The sequence below is a fragment of the Sparus aurata genome, chromosome 10, assembly GCF_900880675.1.
Source record: "Sparus aurata chromosome 10, fSpaAur1.1, whole genome shotgun sequence".
Classification (NCBI taxonomy): domain Eukaryota; kingdom Metazoa; phylum Chordata; class Actinopteri; order Spariformes; family Sparidae; genus Sparus; species Sparus aurata.
In genome coordinates, this window is record NC_044196.1 from 2,241,939 (window position 1) to 2,255,937 (window position 13,999).

A 13,999-nucleotide genomic window follows, 5' to 3' on the forward strand; every position below is an offset into this window, starting at 1 on the left:
GACATCAGTTCACAGCCAGTCGTCACTTTGCTGCTGCTGACCGTCCACTGACACCAGGACTGAACTCAACTTTCACTTTGAGCTGTTTCCAGTAAATCACCTGTTGGACGCTGCTTCCTGTGACGCCCACCTGTTGTATCCAGCAACATAGACAGGTGTTTGAGAAGGTTTGACATGAGGGATGTAGCACTCTGCAGGTTGCAGGTGACTAGAGAGTCTGCTAGTGATACAGTCAGTGCTGTATGGACTCTACCAGCCTAGTTAATGTGGTCAGTCAGGGACGTAGTGCAGAAAACAAGACTGATAGCTGAGTTTATAACACTGAGACTGTCACCTTCCCTCGTCACTCTCTTACTGAATCATCCTCTAAATGTGTAAATCACAATAATCTAATGTTAATCTCCTCTGTCAGTGGGTAAATGTCTCAGCAAGCAGCGTCTTTAAAATTACTTCCAAAGTAAATATACTAAAGTATATTCAGCACTTTTCAGATTATTTGTATGAATATAAGAGTTGTTTTTAATCAGATTGTTGATCAAATAAATGAATTTCAAAAAGTGCTGATTCAGCTCTGAGGCAGCATGTAATCTGTAAAGTAACTAAAACAGTGTTTTCAACAAATGTAGTGGAGTAAAAAGTACATATTTGCAGAAGTAAAGTACAAATACCTCAGAAGTGTATTTAGTGCAGTTCTGAAAAGTAAACCTGGGCAGAGCTCATGTCGCCCTCTGGTGGTTGTTTACGAGAACATCACTGATAAACTGAGTGTCTGACAGGAATCTTTTAATATAAAGTGCTGAGTGTTTACATTCAGATGTTTCTCAGAGTTTTAAAGTTAGTTTTTACAGAATGATTTTCCTCGCTGGCTTCAGATGAACTGACGACCTGTTAGAGGCTCAAACTGATACTGAAATGATAAAATATCACAGAATAACAGAAGAAGTAAACATGAAATAATCTAATATTTGCTTTAAAGAGGAGTCCGTGATGATCGAAGCAGCGCTAGTTACTGAAAATGGTACGAGTTTGTGCAATTCCCAATTGTGGCAATAGAATGAAGAAATATAAGAATATAAGCTTCCACCATTTGCCTCTCTCACCAACATCACCGTTGTGGCTGATCGTGCAAACTCCGTTTGAACTGTGTGCGGGTGACACACTGTGCGCTATCCTGGGACACATTAGGCTGTATGATGTCCCACTCTTTACAGCATAGGCTTTCCTCTTCTGTATCCATTTGGACACAACATCCACAAGAGCACCACCAGGTCGCCGATGTCCTTGGCCGTGAAGCCGCCTCTGCCTGTTCCGCTCTCTGCGCCTCTCTCTCCGCTCTCTCGTTCTCTAGTGCTAGTAACTCCTCATCTGTGTACTCCGGTACGAACAAATATGGACTATCGTCAAATTCAAAAGGTTTATCGTCGATGTCTTCCACTTCGACATCAGACAAGCTCTCCATCGTGACAATTTCAGAAACAGCTTCGATCATCACGGTACAGTGCTGTGAGGTGCAACAGGAATTTATTTATTCATTCAAAAAAACACACACAAAAGGGCACTTTATAATACGAGGCAAAAAGGGCAGGGGCTGAAGCACCCCTTGGGCCTTATGTGTGCACGTGCCTGTTTTGATGTCATTATCGTGGTAATATGGAGGTAAATTCAAAATTGATAAATGTGTAACATCATCATTACTCACCTAGTCACCATTAAAGTGCTGGACCTGTAAAAACACTCCAGACCAATGAGGGATGTTTTAGTGTTTCTCTTTATTTTGTGACAATTGTGAATTTGTTCTCTTTTTACAACTTTTATCTTGTGTTCTTTAGCTCAGAGAGAAACTTCACATCTCGGTGGTTTGTACAAACAACAACACAGACTTTATTCTCACTGCACTCAGTTGAAATATGTTTATTTATGATACACAGCATGTTTCTGGAGAATACTAAGAAACATATAGATTTAATATAGCCTACTTATACTACTTATGTTTATAATATAAACATAATATGTGATTTAAATATGTGTTGATTATTTTCCTAATTGATTGATTAGTTGTCTGGTCCATGAAGAAGAATATAGATCAGTGTGTTCAGTGCAGATTTCATAAATGCGTCTCAGACTTTTATTTTGTAAAGTAGAAAGCGAGCCTTTCTCAAACCGGAAGTTCCGTGCATGCTCGTGCCTTTCAAAGCCGCCATCACAGCGAGAAGGGTCTAGCTGCAGCCGCAGCCAAGCCAGAGCCACTACAAACCACGCCCATTACAAATCACGCCCCCTACAAACCACGCCCATACGACACTACGGTGGCTGTGGAGGCCCAGAGCACTTAGAAAGCAAAGACAAAGGAAACAAAGCAATAACCAGATAATTTTTAACAACTTTAACCGTTGATTCGCAACATTAAATGCTTTCCAATGCAAACAATGTGCTTGAAACAATAAATATATACAAAAATATAAAGTTAAGTAATAAAAGATTGGGATAAAAGATTAATCTGATAAAAGATTATATAGGACTGCTAAATCTGGTGCATGCATCTTTTCATTTTTTATATAAGTGACTAATGTATCTGTACAAGGTTATTTTAAACTCGATAAAATAAAATATTTACAATAATAATAATAATTAGTAGTAGTCACACTGTCACAGAGCTTGGTCTCCTACATCAGATGCCATAAATATCACTCTAAGGTGATGATTTCCTCTGGGTTAACAGAAAAGATTGTTCGCCCTTTGACACAAATAAAATGTATTTATGTATTTATAAATATGACCATACACAGGTCTTTAAAATATGTACCTCAAAACACAAAAGTTGAGACAAATGAATTAGCCAGCAACAACTTTTATTGGCAATAAAATAAAACATTATCATTTCACAGACTATTTTTTAATTCATCCTACATAAATACTAAAGCGTCTTCAAAAGCTCCTCAGAGTCCAGAGCTCTTCTGAGTTTTTCAGCATATGTTTCTAGTTGCTGTAGAGCCTCCTTGCTCATGTTGTTTGTCATGTAATAAGCCAACAGCTGTTTCACTGATGAGACAAAATGGAAGAAAATAGCGATTAGTAAAAGGAAATTCACACGGAGAGGCTGTCATAAACAATGTAAAAAACAATACTTATAGGTATTAGCACTCTCCTTATGTATGTAGCATACCTCAAGTCGTACTGCAGTCCACATTTATACACTTCTGTGGCTCTGTCAATGGAAAATGCATGGACAGCTGAAAGGGCGTGGACTGTTGCCTGTGTCATGAGGTGAACAAAAGGACATCTTTCATTTAGACATTTAAGTTGTCTGTCATGTTGCAGTTAACAAGATATTAACCATGAATTAAAGACTGACAATAATAATAATAATACAAAATATGTTAATATAATAAATAAAAAAGTTTCATAGTTTACCTCTGGCAGAAGCACATCCATAACAAATGCCACGTGATTGTGACACCTGGTTGTCTGTGCTTTAACCAGGCTTGTCAAGAAGCCCAGCACTCTGTCCAGCTGCTCATCCTCCTCAAGAAAATGATCACCCTGCACTTTGATGTTGCCCAGGTGGATGCAACTTTTCATGTGATGACCGCCTGTAAATATATATATTTCTTAGGAGAATGCTCAAAATAAATGTACAAACACTAGGCTAACAGAAAATGTTTCACTTAAATCATTCATTTAACATGTTTTGACCAAAATTAGTTAAACTATGTGACTTAAATTCCATTTTCCTTTGCATCTCCTCACCACAAGCCTGTGGAAAGATGCGTCTTCACTCAGGATCCCAACGTCTCTGGTTGTGGTGACCACATCATGTTAGTACATGCTGTCATTATAGTCCTCAAGTAATCAAGACACACAAAGTCATGACTTAATGTACAGCTGTGAACACTGGATATGTTGTTCTCTTGTGATAATCTTCACTCACATTAACATGCTCTCTGGGTGAAAAGCTGTAAGGCCTCTTGCTGTACATGTGGTCGGTGTCCTGTGGACTCTGCAGAAAGCAAACTATAACTGTGTCAGTTTGTTTTATGGGGATCCAGGGAGGATTGACATTTGCACTTAAAATTATCGCACCCCCATTGCAAATTAGGTTTATTGACAAAATGTACAAATTTTCTGCTTTTTACAATAAACAAATCAAACATGAACAATTTAAATGGATTCAAGAATACAGCTGTCATTTTTGCAATAAATGTATTTGTATGTCACTCACGCACATTTCTGACATGCACTTAAACGTCACCGTTAACAAATCTCTAGCCAGTACAGTTATTTGAAGTGATATAAAACATGACCCTATTTTCTAATGTTTTTGTGTGTCAAAATCACGAATTGATATGTTGAGTTAAATGACAATATTCTGCGTCTACGTGCCGTGTTCCCTCAATACTTCTGTTGTCATCCCTTGCTCAGTCATTAATCTGATTTTCATAATGTAAAAGACGACACAAAATGGGTTTGCACACGGACATTTTCAGTGTATCGGTTTGACGAAATGTGTTTTTTTTTTACAAATAGTCCGGTGTCTTTGAAAAACAGTCATTAATGCTCTTTCTGCCTGGCGAAAGACGTCTCAAACATTAAATTAAACGTCAACATCTTCCCAAAATGTAAACGACCTAACGTTAACCTGAACCGGCATCGCCATCTTGTCTGCCTACAGGCGCTGCTGACAACTGCGGTTGGCGAACGTACGGTTAAAATGAAATTAAGTGTTAAATGTTTACACCTCCTAACCGGGAACTTAAAAATAATATAAATGCGTCTCACCTGAACTGGCATTGCCCTCTTGTCTTCGCTGCATTTGCCTTCTTCTTCTTCTTCTTTGACTGATTGCATTTGCTGCTGTGAGTTCAATCGTCCTTCCCGGCCACCGTAGCAACACGTAGGCGTAGTTTGTAGGGGCGTGGTTTGTATGGGGCGTGGTTTGTAGTGGCTTCGGGGGTCGCAGTGGCTGCAGTTGGGTATTATTGATCACAGCGGCCGTTAACTCAACAGACTGATCAGCTGTTTTAATCACTCTGATCTGCTCCGGCCGATGATGACGTGTGGTGACGAAACGCTCGTGATATCAGGATGAACATATCGATCAGGTCCGGATCGATGTGAGCCCGCGCGGAGACTGATCAGCCTGACGATAAATCGTAGTATTGATAATGATGAAAAAACAAAACGAACATCATGGATTCTCATGGCGGACGCACTGGCGTCTGATTGGCCCGAGGTGACGGACTGCGGGCCAATCAGAGATCGCGCTGCGGGAGGCTGCCGCTCCTAGCAACAAGAGAGTTCAGACTTGTTATTGATTGATTTACTGAGACAGGTGTGTCACCTTTAACACCTGAGACACATGTTTATATATCTGTAACAGATGTGTTTCATCAGGAGGTTTAAAGATGTTATTATTATAAAACACAATCTATCATAAAGAGGAACATGTGATCAGCTGTTTAACATCATCAGATCGATCCAGATGTGACTGTTTAATCAGAAATGTCTTTTATTTTCTTTCTTTTTATGGTTTATTATCTTTATTAATAAAGTGCTGCAGCCTGCTGGGCGACATTTTTAGTGTTATTCTCTATAACATGGTGTTAAAATGTCACCCAGAGAGACAGAATCCAATCTCAGCTAAATATACTAAAGTATATTCAGCACTTTCAGATTATTTGTATGAATATAAGAGTTGTTTTTAATCTGATTGTTCATCAAATAAATGAATTCAAAAAGTGCTGATTCAGCTCTGAGGCAGCATGTAATCTGTTTTCAATAAATGTAGTGGAGTAAAAAGCACATATTTGCAGAAATGAAAATACTCCAGTAAAGTACAAATACCTCAGAAGCAGTGTTGGTCAAGTTACTTGGAAATAGTAATTAGTTACTGATTACTGATTACTTCTCCAAGAAAGTAATCCAGTTACTTTACTGATTACTTATTTTCAAAAGTAATTAGTTACTTTTCTGGTTACTTTACTAAGTTACTTTTCAAAAACACGATGCACAACCTGAATACGTTATGAAGCAATAGACCTTTCAGCCTTGTTCTATTCATTCTGCATATTCCATCATCTAAAATTGAATCAAATGACCGCTTTTGGTTGGTATTTTTTCTACGATGCGTCGGAACGATTCAGAGTCTACAGTGGAAATGTCCTTGACAATATAACTTTAGCCAGCGACGAGCTTCTTCAGTTCAGCGGCACTAAAGGCCCCCACACACCGGCCCAACTGTTGGACGTCTGAAGCGTTTGGAGAGACTCGGACGAGGTCGGGAACAAAAATGTTTGGTGTGTTCAGGTGTCGGAAGCTTTCGGAGCCGCGCGGACTTTGTCGGATCCGACTGAGCATGCAAAGTCTGAGGAGGTGGGCCGTCGGATGTCTGAGCCATTGGAATCAACGTGGTGTGTGTCATTTCTTGTTTTCATGCTTTGCAGTACTGGCACGAGACTAGTTGTTATGTCCGTACAGTTCCGTTGTGTTCGTTTGGTAATGCCTCGTTGCATGTTTAGTATGCAGCTGCTTTTGTCTGAAATAGTTAAGTTTTGTTTTGATCGAAAGTAAAGAGAGTTGCGTGCATAAACCTCTAGTCTAGCGCCTTCAACACTAGAGCCACTGGCTTATTGCATATCGCGCAAGCGCAGAATGTACATGCTACTGTGGAGCTAGCAGAACATCGAAGCGGTGTGTTCAATACAACTTTTGTGCTGAACGGGTCAGACAAGAGGCAACAGAGTGGTCAGAGAGTGGTCGGATAAGGCAGCTGGACGTCTGGGCGGTATGTGGGGGCCTTTAAGAACGACAGGACTTAAGGCCCCCACACACCGCCCAGACATCCAACTGGACTGAGCTATTTCCGCCCCATTTTCAAATTTAATATAAAGTGGCATTAAAAAGTCTTAAATGTGATGTGTTTCTATCTGTAGACACTCTGTAAAGGCAATGATACATGTTGTTACTGCGGAGACCTGCTGTCTCTACATCTGAGGTTGTATTTACACTTTACTGTCAGAGTTCAAATGATCTAAACCACATGTTTCAGTCCAAACCACCATGTGACATCACTCTGACATCACTCTGACATCACTGATCAATAGTCATCAATAGTGAGTGTGTAGACTGTGTGTGAGAGTCACAGTGAAGAAGAAGCTGACGAAGCGTCCTCCTGTCTTCATCCGTCCTCCATCAGCTCCTTCACCTCCATTTAGTCTCTGATCCAAAGTCACATCAGGTCAATAATCAAAGATTGACCAACAGACCGATCACACAGGTTGATCAGCCATCAGAGATGTTGGATCAGTGGAGCTGCTTCTGTTCCTGATGTTCCCTGCAGAGGAGACAGAGGACAGTTAGACAGAGACAAGCAGCCAATCAGAGACAAGCAGCCAACCAGAGACAGGCAGCCAACCAGAGACAAGCAGCCAACCAGAGACAAGGAATCAACCAGAGAAAAGCAACCAACCAGAGACAAGCAACCAACCGGAGACAAGAAGCCAACCGGAGACAAGCAGCCAACCGGAGACATGCAGCCAACCGGAGACAGGCAGCCAACCGGAGACAAGCAGCCAACCGGAGACAAGCAGCCAACCAGACACAAATAGCCAACCAGAGACAAGCAGCCAAGCAGAGACAAGCAGCCAACCAGAGACAAGCAACCAACCAGAGACAAACAGCCAACCGGAGACAAGCAACCAACCGGAGACAAGCAGCCAACCGGAGACATGCAGCCAACCGGAGACAGGCAGCCAACCGGAGACAAGCAGCCAACCGGAGACAAGCAGCCAACCAGAGACAAATAGCCAACCAGAGACAAGCAGCCAACCAGAGACAAATAGCCAACCAGAGACAAGCAACCAACCAGAGACAAGCAGCCAACCAGAGACAAGCAACCAACCAGAGACAAACAGCCAACCAGAGACAAGCAACCAACCAGAGACAAGCAGCCAACCAGAGACAAGCAACCAACCAGAGACAAGCAGCCAACCAGAGACAAGCAACCAACCAGAGACAAGCAGCCAATCAGAGACAAGCAGCCAACCAGAGACAAGCAGCCAACCAGAGACAGGCAGCCAACCAGACACAAGCAACCGGAGACAAGCAGCCAACCAGAGACAAGCAGCCAACCAGAGACAAGCAGCCAACCAGAGACAGGCAGCCAACCAGAGACAGGCAGCCAACCAGAGACAAGCAACCAGAGACAAGGAGCCAAACAGAGACAAGCAGCCAACCAGAGACAAGCAGCCAACCAAAGACAAGCAGCCAACCAGAGACAAGCAACCAACCAGAGACAAGCAGCCAACCAAAGACAAGCAGCCAACCAGAGACAAGCAGCCAACCAGAGACAGGCAGCCAACAAGAGACAGGCAGCCAACCAGAGACAAGCAACCAGAGACAAGCAGCCAACCAGAGACAAGCAGCCAACCAGACACAAGCAGCCAACTAAAGACAAGCAGCCAACCAGAGACAAGCAGCCAACTAAAGACAAGCAGCCAACCAGAGACAAGCAGCCAACCAGAGACAAGCAGCCAACTAAAGACAGGCAGCCAACCAGAGACAGGCAGCCAACCAGAGACAAGCAACCAGAGACAAGGAGCCAAACAGAGACAAGCAGCCAACCATAGACAGGCAGCCAACCGGAGACAAGCGGCCAACCGGAGACAAGCAACCAACCAGAGACAAGCAGCGAACCAGAGACAAGCAACCAGAGACAAGCAGCCAACCAGAGACAAGCAACCAGAGACAAGGAGCCAAACAGAGACAAGCAGCCAACCATAGACAGGCAGCCAACCGGAGACAAGCGGCCAACCGGAGACAAGCAACCAACCAGAGACAAGCAGCGAACCAGAGACAAGCAACCAGAGACAAGCAGCCAACCAGAGACAAGCAACCAACCAGAGACAAGCAGCCAACCAGAGACAAGCAGCCAACCAGAGACAGGCAGCCAACCAGAGACAAGCAACCGGAGACAAGGAGCCAAACAGAGACAAGCAGCCAACCAGAGACAAGCAGCCAACCAAAGACAAGCAGCCAACCAGAGACAAGGAACCAAGCAGAGACAAGCAGCCAACCAGAGACAAGCAGCCAACCAAAGACAAGCAGCCAACCAGAGACAGGCAGCCAACCGGAGACAGGCAGCCAACCAGAGACAAGCAACCAGAGACAAGCAGCTAACCAGAGACAAGCAGCCAACCAGAGACAAGCAGCCAACGAAAGACAAGCAGCCAACGAAAGACAAGCAGCCAACCAGAGACAAGCAGCCAACCAGAGACAAGCAGCCAACCAAAGACAAGCAGCCAACCAGAGACAAGCAGCCAACCAAAGACAAGCAGCCAACCAGAGACAAGCAACCAACCAGAGACAAGCAGCCAACCAAAGACAAGCAGCCAACCAGAGACAAGCAGCCAACCAGAGACAGGCAGCCAACCAGAGACCGGCAGCCAACCAGAGACAAGCAACCAGAGAAAAGCAGCCAACCACAGACAAGCAGCCAACTAAAGACAAGCAGCCAACCAGAGACAAGCAGCCAACTAAAAACAAGCAGCCAACCAGAGACAAGCAGGCAACCAGAGAAAAGCAGCCAATCAGAGACAAGCAGCCAACCAGAGACAAGCAGCCAACCAGAGACAGGCAGCCAACCGGAGACAAGCAGCCAACCGGAGACAAGCAACCAACCAGAGACAAGCAGCCAACCAGAGACAAGCAACCAGAGACAAGCAACCAGAGACAAGGAGCCAAACAGAGACAAGCAGCCAACCAGAGACAAGCAGCCAACCAGAGACAAGCAGCCAACCAGAGACAAGGAACCAAGCAGAGACAAGCAGCCAACCAGAGACAAGCAGCCAACCAAAGACAAGCAGCCAACCAGAGACAAGCAGCCAACCAGAGACAAGCAGCCAACTAAAGACAAGCAGCCAACCAGAGACAAGCAGCCAACCAGAGACAAGCAGCCAACCAGAGACAAGCAGCCAACTAAAGACAAGCAGCCAACCAGAGACAAGCAGCCAACCGGAGACAAGCAGTCAACCGGAGACAAGCAGCCAATCGGACACAAGCAGCCAACCGGAGACAGGCAGCCAACCGGAGACAGGCAGCCAACCGGAGACAAGCAGCCAACCAGAGACAAGCAGCCAACCAGAGACAAGCAGCCAACCAGAGACAAGCAACCAATCAGAGACAAGCAGCCAACCAGAGACAAGCAGCCAGAGACAAGCAGCCAACCAGAGACAAGCAGCCAACCAGAGACAAGCAACCAATCAGAGACAAGCAGCCAGCCAGAGACAAGCAGCCAACCAGAGACAAGCAGCCAACCAGAGACAAGCAACCAATCAGAGACAAGCAGCCAACCAGAGACAAGCAGCCAGAGACAAGCAGCCAACCAGAGACAAGCAGCCAACCAGAGACAAGCAACCAATCAGAGACAAGCAGCCAACCAGAGACAAGCAGCCAACCAGAGACAAGCAACCAATAAGAGACAAGCAGCCAATCACAGACAGACACACAGACCTCTGTTCTGTATCTTCATACTGACCTTTGACTTTAAGCTCCACTATTTTCTCTCTCAGGATGTCTCTGTCCTTATTGTAGACTGTACACCAGTATTTTCCTGTGTCTGTCTTTTTGGGGTGTTTCAGGGTCAGACTGAGGTCTCCAGTCTCCAGCAGGCCTCTCTTCATCTCTGTTCGGTCTTTGTAATCCTGGTGCTGTTCTTCAGGCTGGTCAGATCTGTTCTCATACAGGTGGACTGTCCTGTATGTGCAGTCCCACACCACTTTAGCATCCTCAGGCAGGTCAGGTATAGTTCTGAAGGGCAGCTGGACAGACTCCTCCCCCTCCTCCACCTCCACCTGACAGACTGAGAGGAAACAAAGCACAACATCAGCTGTACAGACAGCAGCAGCAGTTTTGAATAACTTTATTGACTGATTACAAAGTAGTAGAGAAAGCTGAAGGACAGAACCAGATGAGACCAGCAGGTAACAGGGGACAGAAACACAGGAAGGAAAACCAGGTTTTCAAGGTGTTGGACATGATCAGAGTCCTGATGGTGTTGTGATGTTTTGTCCCTGTGGTCTTCACAGTAATGTCTCATCTCAGTGTTCAACTGCTGTTTGTTGCTTCTCTTTGTCACTTTCACATTTCTGGACGTCTAATTTAACATTTTCTTTGATCAACTTCTTCAACAGGAAGTGAAGATTTGTTGAATCAGCTGAGAACTGATCATCAATCAATAACTAATACAAACTATTAAAGCTGCATTTCGTCTCCTACCTTCAGGCCTGAGATACAGATCCCTCACTTTTAAAACAAAGAGAGCCATGACAAGCTTTGTCCCAGCATCAATCAGATTACTGAACAGCTGACCCGGTCTGGCTTGTGTGTGGGGGTGTGTGTTCGTGTGTGTGTGAGCGTGTGGATGAGTGTCCTTCCCTTTTAAACATTTGTTTTGTACTTCTTTTGTATTCACCTGTATGTATTTATTTGCTTATTTATCTTGTCTAAAATTTGCACTGCACTGACGCTTTTTACAAATGAAGTTCCTAACGGAAAAATAAAGTTCTTTGAATTGAATTGAATTGATTTGTTCTAAGTGATGAAAAGTTTCTGAAAACTTAAAAGTTGTTTCTTTCAGCTCGTTCCTTCAACTTTCTTCTGGATCAAATCAAAACATCACATTCAGATCAATACTGTCAACTCTGATTGGAAATCAATCAGCTGATTGATGTCAGTCAATCAAAAAACAACACGGTCAATAAATGAAGATTCACAGAATCTAAATCATGTCAGTCACATCCAAAGAACAGCTGGTCATCAACAACACAACAGAACACATGTTTATAACACCACACACTGGAACACTTTACACATCTTTCATCATTCTGTAATAATTAAAATCATCCACAGCTGTCTCTGTTCTGTTTCTTCTGCTCAGATACACCAACATCTTTGTCCTCCACACAATGAAATTAAGAAGCTGCTATTTGTCTTTATTTCTCTGAGAGGACCTGCAGCCCAGAATGAACTTCTGCTTCAAACAAACTCCCCAAATAGGCTGAAAACATGTTCCAACATCACAAACAGAGGCAGCAGTGGACAACACTCCATGAAACAATGAGAAACAGTCTCAGGATGAGACAACATGGACAGACAGGACTCACATCAGAGTTAATGACAGAGACAAACACAACACATGACAGGTGATGCCATAAAGTGGACCATACTAAATTGTTGGTGATGAGAGCTCGACCTCTGTAGGACATTTTTGTTTTAATCCACTTCCACCTCGCTAGACGACCTTTAACATTCTCCCAGTTATGAAGAACAAATGAAGGATCACCTAAAAACACTCCTCAGTATTTCAGCCCCCGTCTTCCAGATCAACCCTCCAGACACACTGAGCTTCTTCTCCACTCCACCAACACTGACAGCTTCACTTTGTGACCAACAAACTTTAACAGTCAACAGGTAGACGTCTCTTCCTGGAGCTTTCCCACTCTGATGCTCTGCAGAGCAGCATAGAGCTCATCAGAGGAGAGAGCTGCTTCCAGCTCTACATGACTCTGCTGCTCAGCCTGAGGAAGACCAGTGTAGAAGCTGAGAGACGCTGCCTGCTGCTCTCTGTGCTCACATTCAAACAGCTCACTGGAAAAGTTGACAGCATGTTTGTGGAATGCAGTGTGATCAGTCAGCAGCTGCCCAGTGTCAGACCTTAAACTGTGAATGAACCTCTTCTGTCCATTCTTACGCTCCAGACCAAAGAACAAGTGTGATGGAACATCCATCTGGGCTACAGTCTGGAATAGGGCTGCACAAAAAATCGTTAAAAAATCGCGATCTCGATTCACACATACACGTGATCTCATTTCTACACACAGCGATTCTGAAGCATTTTATATCTCGAGCCGAATCACAAACAAATGCTCCTATTTTCCTCCCGGACTTTTTGAAGCGCCCCCAAACGCATCACTGCCGCTGCCTCCTCCCTCAACCTGTGGTAAATCTTTACAACACGGGATTCAGTGGAGGAAGCCCGCCTGCAGTTGAGTGTTTGGAAGGAGTGAGTGAGAAGCCATTTTTAGACGGGGTAGCAAGCCGCCAATCTGCCCGTCCTTTTGACGGCTAGGTCCGCGGTTTTAGACAGAGGGCGGCAAATTGGGGGTCTGTTTTGGTCCGCCGATTTGCTGCCTCGGACGGTACACTTATTTCCGCCTCGACTGCTAGTTTGTTGTTGTAGCGACAAGCTAGGAATGGTCGCTACTTTCAAATTAAAAGCCCCCCGCTAAGAACCCAGTTCTAAACTCCGATGGGGTGCAATGCAAAGCTCTTATTTTGAAGACAAATTCGTTGTCAACTGTTCACTGCCCAACTTCGGGCTTCACGTCACGTCACATGTTTACGCCTACCTCTTAGGCGGCTTTTGGAAAAGGAGGAATATTACGCCTCCGTTTTAGAAAGCCGACCACAGCAGCTATCACATATCACCTAGCCAAGGATATGGCCCCAATAAACACTGTACAACATGAGGGATTAGAGGATGTCCTCTCATCTTGGAGACATTTTTTTCTTTTTTACTTTTGTAAAAATCATTTCTCATCCAATGATGGAACTAACAAAACAAAAAAAAATATTGCTTTGACAGAGGCATAGTAGCATGCCTCTGCCATACCACAATGTTTTTTTTGTTTTGTTCAAGTTCATCAGTGCAATAAACATTTTGTGAAAAAAATCGTGCCAGAGAATCGTGATCTCAATTCTAAGCAAAAAAATCGTGATTCACATTTTTTCCAGAATCGTGCAGCCCTAGTCTGGAAGCTGGACCGGACCAGAACCCCCTGAGCTGAGACACCCAGCAGGAAGCTAAAAGAGACTTTTTAACTTCAGTGTCTCAGTCTGGTTCTGGTCTCTGGTAGCCTCGCCTGGGTCTCAGAGTTCCTCCACTTCAGTCTCCAGAGATTTTACTGAACTTATCAGGTCTTTGTGACATTCTGAGTGTACTGCT

General features: G+C 44.1%; 1 protein-coding gene and 1 long non-coding RNA gene across 2 annotated transcripts; one reads left to right on the forward strand and one right to left on the reverse strand.

Annotated features, from left to right (window-relative positions):
- Positions 1 to 3,049: 3,049 nt before the first annotated feature.
- Positions 3,050 to 4,792, reverse strand: LOC115590099 (uncharacterized). Its single transcript, XR_003985661.1, has 4 exons — positions 4,777 to 4,792; positions 3,929 to 3,997; positions 3,412 to 3,590; positions 3,050 to 3,252 (listed from the first exon to the last, which is right to left on the reverse strand). It is a non-coding gene; the product is annotated as an uncharacterized LOC115590099 (long non-coding RNA).
- A 2,873-nt stretch (positions 4,793 to 7,665) lies between these two features.
- LOC115590347 (pinin-like) lies at positions 7,666 to 8,302 on the forward strand (the record flags this gene model as incomplete). Its single annotated transcript, XM_030431697.1, has 2 exons — positions 7,666 to 7,744; positions 8,199 to 8,302. Coding segments are annotated over 2 exons (183 nt in total), but the record flags the coding sequence as incomplete, so codon positions are not given.
- Between the last annotated feature and the right edge of the window lie 5,697 nt (positions 8,303 to 13,999).